Genomic DNA, 15,023 nt, shown 5'->3' with positions numbered 1-15,023 from the left:
CAACATGTTTGGTCACATCCACAGTCATACATAATACATACACATTAATTTTCAACTTCTTACACACATCACACTTGTATACATATACTCCTGGGGGTGAAGAAGGGCATTAGTACTGTAGCCTTCAACAGACACATACACATTGTAGCCTTCAACAGAGAATGTATTGCTCTAGGCCATAAACCAGAGGCCTTGGGCAGTGACAGAGAGAGTTGTGTGTGAGAGTGTGGGAGGGAGGGGGAGAGAGAGAAAGTAAGTTTTGAGCAAGATCAAAGCAACAAAGTGTGTGTGTGTGTGTGTGTGTGTGTGCATGTTTGTGAAGATGAAAAAATAACCTAGCGTGTATGTTTCGGCACACATGTATGAAAAAGCCAGTCTTTGTGCGCGCGCAAGTGTGCACATATGTGTATGTGTATCCCTATGGTGCTGACGCAGGTGTTGCCATTGACGACAGAGCGGTCACCACAGTGACCCTGAGAGGAATAACGATGTGTCTCCTGAATACCAATCAGATTTCTCCTGGGACATCGAGCAACCAATCACAGCTATCCATCTGACCTCCAGCCTATCGTCGGCCCCTTCACAGGATTAACCAATCACACTGAATTAGACACTGATATGCCCTGACTAGCATATAATTTACAGTACCTCCTACATGAATTATTATCAACACATTTCAATTATGTAAAAATGCAGCTAAACTAACTTTGTAAATGCCTGTAAGATGTGCTGTGTTATATCAATTAAAATTAGATTGGATGCATGAAATTCAAATGGAGCAGAGCCTGGGAGCCAGTTCAGGAAGACAACTTCAAGATTACATGCACTCCCTTTTCTTGTCCTGCTAGTGCTGCTGTTGCTTATTTAACATTTCATAAGCTCCACTTCTACACCATCTCTTACCTGAAGGATTATAGTTCCCAATTGATAGGAGTTATTGTCATATACTCAGGGTTAGTCTCGGTATACTTACAGAGAATAATTTCATGAGAAAGTTATGTTTCTACACAATAAACAAACCAAAAAGTCATATTTAAAGGGATAGTTCACCCTAGAATGATATTTCGCTCATTATCTACTCACCCTCATGTTGACTAAGGGCTGGAAGAAGTTTCAGAGTCCTCCGTCCCTTCTCTGAGTTACAGGGGGTCTCGGCATAGCAGTGCATGTCCATATAACGGTTGCAAAGGGACACCAGAGCTCTTCGTAAAAAAACACACACAAAAAAACATCCAAATACCTCCATGCTGCTCGTATGTAATGTCCGTCTTGTGCTGAAGCCCCAAATTGCGTAATTGTCCCGAAAAAAATTAAATAAGTCTATATTTTAAGCTTGTTTGTAGCGGAAGCTTCTCGAAGCTCCTCTTCCTGGTCCGTCCAAATCTCGCGTGATTTGCGCCGGCGTCAGTATGCGTCAGTGCGGTTACTGCGAATCACGCGAGATTTGGACGGACCAGGAAGAGGAGCTTCGAGAGGCTTCCGCTACAAACAAGCTTAAAATATAGACTTATTTAATTTTTTTCGGGACAATTACGCAATTTGGGGCTTCAGCACAAGACGGACATTACATACGAGCATCATGGAGGTATTTGGATGTTTTTTTGTGTGTGTTTTTTTACGAAGAGCTCCGGTGTCCCTTTGCAACCGTTATATGGACATGCACTGCTATGCCGAGACCCCCTGTAACTCAGAGAAGGGACGGAGGACTCTGAAACTTCTTCCAGCCCTTAGTCAACATGAGGGTGAGTAGATAATGAGCGAAATATCATTCTAGGGTGAACTATCCCTTTAACTATACATATAAATTTATGATGAATAGCAATGTATGTTGATTTGCAACCACAATTTAGTGTTTATTTGATGAGGGAGAGAATTAGATTTACCTTATTGGGATTTGAAGCAGTAATTATCCACACACACTGTGCGTTGCTCTCATACTGAATTGGGAAGTTTGGAGATGTAAAGGTGCCTGATGGACCTTGAAGATTACTGCCACACGTCTTCACTGTGAACAGAAAAAAACAAGGCAATTGTTATTAGTAGCAAGAATGTAGAGTGGTATTGGCAAAAACAAACTGTAGTACACTGTGGTGTCACCTCATGGAAATGGAGAGAGTTACTTTTTAAATTGAACCATTGGGGATGATGGTGATTGGCCAAAGATTTTGAGAATAAACCAAACAGCTAAATATCACACTTGTGGGTCACAGCAGTAATTTAGTAAAGAAACAATTGTGTGACACTACAACACTACAACTGTGATGGAAAGAAAGGGTGTGGTGACAAGAAGAGAAGAGAAGAGAAGAGAAGAGAAGAGAAGAGAAGAGAAGAGAAGAGAAGAGAAGAGAAGAGAAGAGAAGAGAAGAGAAGAGAAGAGAAGAGAAGAGAAGAGGGTCAGATAGATGTTATTGATACTGTCAGCGACATCTCCCTGGATAGCAGTACTTAATTGGAAGCTATTGGCTGTGAAATACCACAGGATTAGCAAGAGTTGCAGTATTGACTGATAGAGACACTCACCAGCAATTTACTCGCAAAATCTATTGAAAGTCAACAACTTCCATCCACCAGCTGAGTAATAATTACATTCTATCTTTTAAAGAAGTAAAGTGTGCAGGGCAGTACACATATTACAGCGAGCAATGATGCCTGACTGGTTGACCGATGGTGTAGAAGTGCACAACTGTGTGGTGTGAGTGGAGATTCTCTGTGCAAATCCATAAAAGAACATGACTGTATAGCAACACTGTGTGTGCTGGAAAGTCATACACTAATACTGAAGTTACACTCAGTGGGGTGTTGAAAATGACACATGCTAGTTGTTCGATAAACCAACTAAGCCTTTATTAGGCTGTGTGTTCTGACTTGATGTGATAGGGAACCTGCTTTTCTGTCCTTGGGTCGTCCTGTTAGAGTTGGGAGGTAATTTTCTGGTTGGTTTGAAGCAGCGTTTGTTCCTTAATTAGTTTGTTCAGCAGTAGGCCACAGGAACACATACAGTTAACAGCCACACACACACACACACACACACACTCACACAAAATAATGGCACATGAGCACAAATGTTTATAAGGTCACGTTTTAGAAATAGACACATGTGCACATGTGCATATCCAGTCACGCATTGTACCTTACACTGCAAAAAAAATAGACTTGCACACTTGCACACAGGCAAAATACACACACAAACACACAGACATGTGCATCAAAACGTACTTCATACATATACAATTCACCAAATACATTGTTACAAATGCTCCCAGTCGCACAAACACTCCACACCTGGCTGCCACTGTGACTTAGTGGTCAAAATGACGGCAAGGGACAGTTAAAAAGAGTCATAGCACAGTGTGTTTGTGTGTGTCTCTTCGTGTGTGTAATGAGGTGTGTCTGTGAGGTGCTGTAAGAGAGTGTCAGAACAAGTACAAGGTTCCTCAGAGACACCTTATATGTCTCTGGTCGGTCTCTCTCTCCGTGTGTTTCCCTGTCTTTCTGCCGCCTGGATCTCTGCCTCAGTTCCCACTGACTGAACCCAGTAGCTTGTTTCTCTAATTCTCGATGCGTCTTAAGATGACCTTCTCTTGAGTGCCGCTCACTGCAGTTTATACACTGATAGATACACAGAGATGAAGTGGGTGTGCGTTTGAGTTGCACGTGAGAAATGATTTATCTGCATGTCTCAAAGAGAGCGTGTATCTTAGAAACAGTGGGTGTATGTGTGTACATTGACAGCTCAATCAGCGTGGCCTGAACGAATGGCCGGTCCATCTCCGTGCCAACAGCAGAAATGAGCACGGTGTTGCTATAGCGATAGTGCAGAGAGTTATCACTAGAATTACCAGAGGAGCTAACATCCCATAATTTATAATAAACTCCATCCGTCTCTTGGCCTGCATCTGTCCGTCTCTTGCTCTGTCTTTCTCTCTTTGCTTTTTATTCACGCTGTCTTGGTCCCTATGTCAGCCATTGTCTGCAGTTCATGATTCACAGTGCACTGTCATCCGTGCTTATTATCTGTCCATCTCTGCTCTCTACATTTTTCTTCCCACTTCTTTTTGTCTTTTGTATGTTTACTTTCATATTAATGAGTCATAATAATAATAGATATTCCTGCATAATGGAAAAAAAAATTCATCAGATTTCATCAGATGTTCACTGACTTTATAAATAACAAGAGCTCATTATCATCTTATGAAGCTATTATGCTCAACATGCTGCTGGCAATGAACTGCATATTTATACATCCCTTAGACAAAGCAATTAGTATTCATTTAGTGGTCCGTATATAGTGAATGTACACAATGTCAACTTGTAACACGACTTTCAGCTTCAGTTTCTGGTCTCCGTCAATTCTTGGCGGAAATATCTGTCTCTTTGTGGCTAAACTGTCTATAGTGAGTACTGAGCAGCTTTAAATAAGATTTTGAGCACTGGGTTATTACTTTCATAATGGTGGTTTCACTCTCTCTGACAGCCTGTCTGTTAGTTTGTGTAACTTTGTCTCCATGTGCCCCCCCCCATCCCACCCCTCATCATTATTTATACTGGCACACAGTATAGAGGGCTTGAAGCCAAAAGGGCCAGACTATCATTGAAGTGATAATGAATTCTAGATTGAATTAAAATTTTTGATGAGGTCTAGCTGGTACTAAAAGCATATTGTTGGAATCATGAGCGAGATTAACTGAATGCTTTAGGCTGGGAACACGGAGGGAGGGAGAGAGAGAGAGAGAGAGAGAGAGAGGGAGTGTGTGTGAGTATTTTTGTGTATGCATGTGAAACAACATATCCTCCTTTGAGTTTATATATTCAGATCAACTGGATTCCCCCAGGATTCTCACTTTTTCTCTCTCACTCTCACTCCAGCAAATTGACACAAACATGCATACCCACACAAGCCATTGGGAGGCAGACCAAAATTAAATTATGTTTCAGGCAAGGATCACATTGCCAAAGCTTATGCTGTAGCTCCAATGCCCTTGCTCTTCCATAGTTCTCCAAAGTTTTGTTTTATGGCTTTAGAGTATAACTGACGCAACCCAAAAGCAGTGGCAAGGTTTCTTTAAGAAATGCTTTTGAGTATGAATTTAAACAACTGCTCAGCTTTACCTTGGTTCTCCGTTCTAGCAGAGCAGAAACTCATAAGTGTCTCATCTGGCCTGATCTTTGCCTCACATTTGAGCTCTATAACCCAGCTGCTTTCTCAGCAAGATGGCCTTTGTGGTTAGTGAGTTGCCCCCCAGTGGAAGCCTCAGGTCCAGTCACCCATACAGCAATACCTGCTGAAGCATACCAAGGACACTTAACCCCTCCCTGCTCCAGATCGTGTGATCCACCCTGCACCCCAACCGGAGTGCATAAAGAGAACTGGGTGCGAGAATTGGGTATAAATCAAACGGAAAATCTAATTAAATCATGTGCTTGAGTTTTTAGCGAGTACACAATTCATGGACCTATTCTTACACAGGACACTTTAGGATGTCATGTCATCTTAGCGCTGATGCATGTTTGATTTGCACACGAAGGTTGTTTTTGCCTTATTTGTGTTCTATCATACTATAACCAACCCACTAAGATATTTGCCGTCAAAAATGTATTTATAAACTCAGTAATCCATTAATGAAATATCCTGTTGACAATGTATAATCCTTCAGATAATTGAGAAAAGTCTACAAGGCAAGAAGAAGGTGATTTTGAGGGAATGGGTAACTTGCTTATGATGGTAATTTCCCCATCAAGTGAACTTCATGATTAAAGTACATTAATAATTAAAGAACAGTCCCCATAAAAGGAATGTTCTCATTAAAGTAACTTTGACAAGGATGATGTGTCACCAACTAGACAGGTAAGCTGAAATGAAATCATCAAATCCTGATTTTGACAAAAAGGGTTCAAGGGCACCTTCTATTTTTATGTCGATGACAAGGATACAAATATTACTTGTCAAGTCATCATGTTCAATTTTAATCACAGTAACTCCTTGTCTGAACTGCATTTCAAAGTTTTATATGGTACCAACAAGTCTAGAAAATTTGAGTGTGGATGAATATTACAGTGTCAGAAAAACTTTTATATCGATAATGATCAGAGTTGAGTGAGAGCTTATCATCAAGTTAATGTGGCCGCACTAAGGCTTCATAGTTTTGATTTGATGTGATTTTGCAGGAAAGCCGAACAGGCTGTTTTAACAGGCTGCCTCCAGGAGCAGATAGATTGACCAATGGACACAGAGGATGATTGATGACATCATTAAGCTGGCACACAGTCTTCCAATGTCCCTCACTCTGGTTAGAGCTTTAATGGGTGTGTACACACACACACAGACACACACACACACACACACACATACCTACAGTACAGTCATCCAGTGTAGTTGTTGTACATACTGTAGTGCATACACATTAATTTCTGTTTCTTTCTTTCTGTTTATTTTCTTTTCATTGTTTCCTCTCTAAAGTCAACATGTGTGCATGTGTACACAGAACTCTTTGTGTGTATATCCGAACAAATCAACTGAACTCCCTCTCTCTTGGTCGTACGCGCACAGAGAGAGAGTTGGCTCTGTGACCTTGCCATCTGTCCATTAATCAAGGTGCCACATGGGCGCGCTCTCTCTCTCTCTCTCTCTCTCTCTCTCTCTCTCTCTCTCATAAAGTGTTGTAGGAGTGGACAGAAGGACATTGCAGTTTGATGGCTGTTTTTGTGGTTTGTTTTTTATTAAGCTTTGTAATTGTTTTATTGTATCTAATAAAGTGATTAACGCACTGGCCCCCTCTCTCACCCTTTTTTATGTTTATCTGTCTCTTTTTGTTGCTTCACTGTTGAGATATAAAGGGCAAATTTTCACAATACATTTACTTTATCTTCTCTCTAATGTTTCAATAGACACATTTAGCTGTATTTAAGTGTTTTGACAGAAGTGACCCTTTAATAAGTCAGCTGGCTTGATGCTTCTTGACAGATTGCCTCTCTCAATGTTATTCATGAGTTTCCACATTGGCTATTGGCTGGTCTAGATGTAAAGGTCACATCCGAACTGTGTTCAGCTAGACACAGCCCTCCTCTCATTCCATTTTTGTTTAACAGGGTGAAAAAAGCTAAATAAGGACACTGTACATCGGAGAACACAATGTTTTCTTCCTGACAATCAAAAGTACTTCTAATGCAACACAATTGTGGCTGTTCTGTTTTCTCACACTTGTTTACCTGTTGAACTCATTTCAAAATTGTACCTATTTCCACGCACCTGCAGAGCCAGTGGAGGTGTAAACAGCGGCAAAAGGCCATTTTCACTGAGATCAAGTATGTACTTTAGTGCTGGCGTCTGTTAGGTAATTTCATGGCTCCAAATCAACATACTTGTGCCAAGGTGGAGTGGTGCAAATCAGGTTGTGTTTATGCATATGCAGCACTATTTTTTTTGTTGGCCTACACATTCTGGTATGAAACTGCTCTGGCATTTCAACCAGCTCAGTCCACCTCTTCAAACGTGGGTATCCTAATTAATTAAATCCTCTAAAAAAAACCTGAAATTGAAATACAGCCTGAAGTGTCAGGTGCACTGAAAAATCCTTACACATCTTGATTGGATTCCTCTATGATGATAATATTAGTTAATGGGTACTGACTGGCAAAAAAGGGTAGAAAATAAAATGTATCTAATTAATGATAAGAGCCACAGACCATTCACAGACAAGAGCAAAGTTTATTCTATTCACAGTCTATTAGCATTACACTAACCCTTCTCTCTTGCCTTTAGGACATTTTTATTTTCAGAATTTCAATATAGGCTTTTTGTCCCTAAGGGGAAACAGATTTTTGTGACTAGGTTTAAAAATAGAGAAGTAGTCTCTATATTTCCCCTCTGAGGCATCACCAAAAATAAAAAATAAACTATAAGTGTATATTTTCTATGTTTTTCTTTTCTGTTTTCTCTTTTGAGTGATTTTGTCATAGAGCTCAAAGTCTCACAATTGTTGTCAAAAAGATATGATTCCAGTGTTGCATGCATCTTGCCCTTCAAGCAACCTCAATATGGTCATTATGGGATTTAGAGGATTTTTGAAGATGCAGACTAGAGGAGGACTGATATACTGCATAACAATGACATGCAACAGTGGTTCAGAGTAGCAAATGGAAAAAGAATAGCGCCTTCTTTTTCAACAAATCAGGATTTTTTTTTATTTTTTTTTATGTGATTATGGTTAGACTTGTCAGAATATCATGAACTGTAAATAATAAATATGAACAGCCTGCCTTTAAATATAGCGTGGCATTAATTGAGTATTCTAATAGGAGGCCGTGCTGGAGTAACAGTGTCCTCCATTGTGAGATGCTTAGAATAACAAAGATCAACTAGTACTGAATTACTAGTTACTTAGCAACAACCATGGAACAGGATCGTTCACTTTGTCACGGTTTTGACAAAAAGTTGTTCACAGAGCAGATGTTCGTGCTGGGAATACAAGTGTTCTGTTGTTTTAACTCAGCAGAGCTCTGACAATGTGCACCTGCTCCTCGGAAGCTACAAGGTTCTGTGAAAGTGTCTCACCCCGCACATGCACACTCAAACATCTCTGTTGGCTCTGTTTCATGGTGATGGAGGTCATTCTTCTTCATTCACTGCTTCAGGGGACAACATCGCTGACTTTTAATGTCACCGGTAATCCTACTTGTACCGTACTCAGCCCATCGTCACATACAGGTAAATGCAAGGGTTGATTGGCTTAATGTCAGTGGCTCATTATAAGGCATTTAGTGATGATTAATACCTCAGAGCCGATAACATTCTTAAAGAGGCAATCAAAGGGTTTCATCATGATAATGTCTTGGATAATGACCTGGATAATACTCCTGACTGGCAGGGACCAATCAGAGCTCAAGTCATATCCAAACTGTATTGGCTAGATTACATCTTGCCTGCTGAAAAGGGTCTGTGCTGTCATGGCAACATCAATCCCCCTATGTGCCTGGTTCCTAGGTGAAACCCTTAGTAGCAGGTGAGGCTAGTGGTTGAACTGTGTCCTTTAACCAGAGAGCAGGACCCTCACCCAAGACCCCGAACAAGAATGTGAGTCTCTGTGGACTCCCACTCTATAGATGACCTTGCACTTTGACCTCACAGTAGATGAGAGACGCAACATCATAAAGTCACCATCCATGTCAGGATGATTTCAGCTTTGGCTCGCCTCCATCATCTGCTGCCTGTTTCTCTGTCATCACTTTTTTGGTTTTACATCTATTAGTTAAGCGTTAAAGCAGAAGTAAGCGATCCGGTCGCCGATGGAGTTAGCAGTCCCTGCCCTCGTCCCTACGTCACCACATTCACGCGCATCCCTTGGCTGCACACACAGAGAGGACCGCCCCTTTATGCCGTTCTCTCTCCTCATTGGATAAAGATTGTAGGATACAAGGAAAGTTTTCTCCTCGGCTTACAGCAGAGCGACTGACAGACCCGTGTTTCGGACCAAACACTCTATATAAGTGATTGTCGTTGGAAGATATAACTATTTAAGACTTATATTAACATAAATATTCCGCTACTTCTGCTTTAAGCAGTGCACACTTGCACCACTATCTCTGTGAGGACACTCACTGACAAAATGCATTCCCGGGCCCCTAACCCTAGCCTCAACCATCACAGCTAAACTCTAACCCCAAACCTTACAACTATCTCCTCCAAACCTGAACCCTTTAACAGAATCTTACCTCAAACAGCCCTTTAAACTCAAAATGTTCTAATCTCCAATGCATGACATTCAAACTGGTCCTCACAAAGATAGAGGCAGAGGCACACACATACACAAGCACACACACTCAGACACACACATGTATGCACACAGTGAACATTGGTTTTTATGTTAAAGTATGTGTCTCCAGCCACAGTCTGAAGCCTAGTGAAGGGGGACATGACAAACGGCTTTGGCATTTAACATGACAGACGCCCTCTCTCTCTCTGTCTCGGTCCCTCTGTGCGTGCACGTGTGCATATGTGCGCGTGTGTCACAAGTTTCGGGACTACAACAGTGGCAGATGAGAAAGTGGAACCAGTATGTAAAGCTGAAGAATGACTGTGTAACTCATTCATTCATTTTCTATACCGCTTATCCTGCACTAGGGTCACGGGTATCTCAGCTGACTTCGGACGAGAGGCGGGGTACACCCTGGACAGGTCGCCAGTCCATCGTAGGGCTAACATATACAGACAGATAACCATTCACACTCTCATTCACACCTATGGGCAATTTAGAGTCGCCAATTAACCTAACCTGCATGTCTCTGATCTGTGGGAGGAAGCCGGAGTACCTGGAGAGAACCCATGCATGCACAGGGAGAACATGCAAACCCCACACTGTGTAACTAAAAATTCATAATCTGTGTGTCTCTGTACTGTAACTATAAACTTGTGAAATATCTTGCATCACTTTAAAATCAGATATTGCAAATTGGTATTTGACTTGTACAATATATTGGCCGATAATGATCAGAAATTGAGCATGGTTACAGAAGTTGTCAGCGTACGGTGTTTACAATAAACGGTGTCATTTCAGGTCCTGAATGACCACTGTCTGGCTTTCCTTTTCATAGCAGACAACCACTGCACATTTGTGCCGAACTGAAGTGCAAACATTGGATTATGGTGTGTTTTGATTCATGAGTTTATAGCCAGAGGCTTCAAAACAGAATTGGGATTTTTTCCAGTCTAAACGCAGCCATGATCAATACAAACACATCCTGAGGAGAGTCCAAGGCGGCGCACTGACAACAATTTGAAGCAATGTACACGGGCCATTTTACTTGAGTGCCTTCTCACAGTCCCCTCACATGTGTGATTACAGTCTCTTCCTCCCTCTGTGTCTGTGATGGTATCATTGAGAGTCCTGGCAACATGAGATACTGTGGTGTCAGTAATTTTGTACACTTGTGTTGAGGCATGTGGAGGGACATTTCTTACCTTTACAGACAGGTCTGTGGTCACTCCAGGCTGCAAAGACTTCGGCAACTCTCTGGCAACTGATAGTTTTACTGCCCTGGAGAACATAGTCTTCTCCACAACTGAACTGCACCACACTGCCAATGCTACACAAAAACACACACCCAGAGGGAAGGCAAGGGAGTTCAATATACAGGAAAAAAAATTATCTTTATAAACACACGGATTCTTTATGTACAGATCCCTATGTGTGCTCTATGTCTGAATGAAAACCTATAATTTAATAAGGTCCACTTGTGCACGGTATTGAGCACAAATTGTACCTGAAGTCGTTGCCATGGCGTTTTCCATTCTCTGGCTCCCCTGGGTCAGGGCAGGAGTTGGACGCCTGTCTTACTCCGCCTTCATTTACTGCACAGAGAGACAGACGGGTGGAGAGTCAGGGAGAGACAGGTTAGAAGGCAAGAACAAAACCTATGGGAAAGCTAAAGAAAGCAGATTATTGCTTTTAAGACAGACATTCTATTTCAGTACATGTAGCCTACTATATGTGCATCCATAGGTACACTGGCACTTTAATTATTCTGAATTAATTCCACTGACATGTTCGTTAAACCCAGTTGCTATTATAAACAATTATATATTTTAATTATGTCGGCATGGTATGAACATTGATGCCAAATTAACACCAGAGCACTGCTTCAGTGCATCCTAGCGTGAATCTAAAACTGCCCGTCTGCTTATTCTATTGATAGCATTCAGCTAAAGTCTTCCCCCTGGATATTTCCAGCTCTCCATTTTTAGTTTCAGTTTTTGGAAGCCTGCCTGCCCTGTCACTTCCTCACTTTACAGGTAGCAGGAAACAGGTGAAAGGAGAAACAGGTTCGACTGACAAGGAGATAGAGAGACACATGCGTTAGACGGTTAGGTAGTCAAACAGGGACGACACACCACTCCAGATACAATCTTAATTCTCTCCGAGAGCTAATCTTGACACTAACACTCGAAACAACAGAGACAAGAGAAGAAACTGTATGAATAGTTTGAGGCTGCGATACCTTGACAAACATACATCTGACAAGGTGCATCTGTTTTTCTTGTCTCTTTCTGCCTATAATTATAGTACTCCTGTTGTACTGTAGCACAGAATATGTAGGTGGCTTTTCTTCCTTTCTTTACCTGTTTCTTATTTGTTTTTATTTGTCTTTTTTCACTTGTGTGTACTTCTTTAGTTTTTTTATCTTTTCCTGCCCTTCTCCTCTGTCCCCTGACTCCATTTTTTCCATATAAATAACCTCACAGTTGTATTTCACTGTCTTTTCTTAAAAGACACCGCAGAATAGACTTTTTGCTTTCATAAAGCTCAACCATTCAGAGTCTCTCCTTTCTCCTGAGCATTTAAAATGGTATAAAAGTTTCAAGAAACATTGCTGCTGGGTTTACTTTGAGCAATGGACAGTGTGTGTGTCTGTATGCAAGTGATGAGGGCAGAGAGAAAAGGCAAAAAGCCTCTGTGTCTACTTAGGGAAGCCAAAGAAACACAGCTGTCAGGTCAGTGAAAAAATGAAAAACACAAATAAGTCTGTTCCAATTCAAAAGCTTTTCATTTAAAAACTTTTCCAGCTCAAAACACATTAGACATTAAAGCTTTTTTCTTACATAGCCCTCTATGGTGCTGAGAATGATCCATCATGGGCTACAGAGCTGTTTCTAGAAGGCTGGCTCACAACAAAAGTATTAGCTGTAATATAGTATCTTAATGAGCCACAGTCCATTGATGACCTATTTTTGCTCAATTTAGGGTCCCACATGACGGGATCTCTCGTATTTCTTAATGAGATCAGGGTGAGAGTAAAATTATTTGAATAATCCTTGAGTACCCCTCATCTTTCATTTACACCAATGAAAGTTAAATTAGGACACTCAGAGGGTTTTTGAAGTGTGTTTTTTTTTCAGTTGCTCATCCTTTCCTAATGTCTGGTGTCAGTAGAATATTACTAGGGGGAGAAACTGTCTTGGCTTGCTTATTTACTTTAGCTATACAGCAAACAAAATACCCCATGGTGTATTTTGATATTCAAATGCATGGACTGATAGGGAAACACAACTAATCGTGTACTCTGGTGTGGCACAATATTCAGCTTATTTTTCTAAAGTGGCAAATACACAACAATGTGGTGATATTCTGCTGATTGCTTATTTGATAAGTCTGATTGAATTACAATTGAGTAGAGTATTATTTCCATTCTGAGCACATCCCAGTGACTTTTTTACCCTCCATATTTTCATCCGATCAGTTGAAACTCATCTTCACCCAGCTTTTATGTCATTTTTTATGTCTAAAGTTATTATTGCTGCTGTAATAAGTCACTGCTCATCTAATCAAAATTTTGCTGTTTTTATTTTCAAATATTTTAAAATGAACACTGATTAAATGCAAGATTAAAATAAAATAAGTTTATTTCTTCTGCTTTTCTGGCACTCTAGTTGCAATTATTGATGGAAACTGAATGAAATGTTCAACTTTTATCTTAAGACAAACTAAAGTGCTGATGCCAGAAAAATCCATCAAACATAACAAAGACAAGCTGGGTGATTATACTGGCCTTTTCTGCTTTCACACAAACACTGTCCCACCCAGGCCGCCTGGGCTGTCCAACTAACATGCATGTACATGTTCAGTGTGTATCAGCAAACCCAGCAGGTGGTTGGTGTGTGCTTGTGTGTGTATTTGTTAGAGTAGATAGTTTGTTGCTTTGTTGGAGCGGCTAATTTGACCATCTGGACTATTAACACCATAACAGAGGGACCGGTTACAGTATCAGTACTATGAGCACGCACAATTCACACACTTACACACATATACATACATGAACTGACACAAAATACATGTACAGAACCTGAAACATGCATAGGTCAGGCAGACGGACAGACACACACAATGAGGTTTTCTGCTTCACTGCTGAGTTAAAACGGTAAGAGGAGAGCAAATTAACACCTTAACTACTCAGAGTCTGGCTAATTAACACACAAACTCACATCTGCGGAACCAAACCTCAACCGTGACTCTGTCTCCAAACTGTCAGGAAACCTGATGAATCTGCAATGCACTGTGTCTCTGTGCTGTGCTCAGCTCATCACTTTTCCAGCAGCTCATACAGTATTTAAGAGATTCACACATAAAAATACACTCGCACTAACACAAATTGGATGAGCAAATAAACCAGAGATGGTCAAAAAAAAGTACCAATAGCAAGCATGCAAACCAATTCACAACATGGACAAACACGGTCTATGTGCGCATACATGTGGGTACATCATTGTGTTCCATATAGTGTACTGTATGTCCTTGTATCAGTGTGTATGTTTGCATATGTCCTTGTAGGTGTGCAATTATGTGCTTATGCATGTGTGTGTTGCTGCTTGTGATTAAAGAGAAATTACAGAAATATCACCTTCATCACGCAAAGAACCGACCTTCACTTGTAAATATAATGCATGGGAGTATGTGCGTGTGAGAGAGATAGAGGTATTATAAAGAGACAAAGAAGTGAGAAAGACATAGAGAGGAAATTGGATGTAAAATTAATTTTAAATATGTGAGGTTAAAGTGGGTACTGACAGCTTTATTATGAGAAACCTCAGTAACAAAGGTACCACTCTTTTACTTGGGCGATTTTTCATGCTTCCTGTGCATGCTCTCCCAACGTCAGTGTGTTGAAGAGGCTTCAAACAGAATGGAATAATGTTCATGTGGCCATTTCCTTATGCATTACAGGATGTCAAATGACTTATGATCCACAGGCGCCCTTATACTTGATCATTTCAATTCAGGGTGTCTAATTTACGACTTTCCATTGACTTGGAATTTCACAAAGTTAAAGGAAAGAGGATAAACTAAATGTAACTTTTTTTGTACTTATTGAATTTGAACCCCTTGATTTTAGTGGTGTGTATCTGGAGTGGAATAATAAGTCTGCAATAGACCATTGGCCCAATGATGCCTCAATGACCTGTGTAGAAGTCTACAAAAACATAGAGAAGAGAAGAGAAGAGAAGAGAAGAGAAGAGAAGAGAAGAGAAGAGAAGA

General features: G+C 40.7%; 1 protein-coding gene across 1 annotated transcript in view; it reads right to left on the bottom strand.

The window, feature by feature from the left end:
- csmd3b (CUB and Sushi multiple domains 3b) overlaps positions 1-15,023 on the bottom strand; it is a 328,749-nt gene that overhangs the window by 109,776 nt on the left and 203,950 nt on the right. Inside the window, exons 9-11 of the mRNA XM_085791506.1 lie at positions 11,257-11,344; positions 10,955-11,079; positions 1,884-2,005 (exon numbers count right to left, since the gene is read on the bottom strand). Coding sequence (XP_085647632.1) covers positions 1,884-2,005; positions 10,955-11,079; positions 11,257-11,344 — 335 coding nt within the window. The remainder of the gene's footprint in view (positions 1-1,883; positions 2,006-10,954; positions 11,080-11,256; positions 11,345-15,023) is intronic.

The sequence above is a fragment of the Trachurus japonicus genome, chromosome 11, assembly GCF_045865225.1.
Source record: "Trachurus japonicus isolate A0001 chromosome 11, Traja_1.0".
Classification (NCBI taxonomy): Eukaryota; Metazoa; Chordata; class Actinopteri; order Carangiformes; family Carangidae; genus Trachurus; species Trachurus japonicus.
The sequence above is the reverse complement of the archived record's forward strand: the minus strand, read 5'-3'. Positions and strand labels throughout refer to the sequence as shown.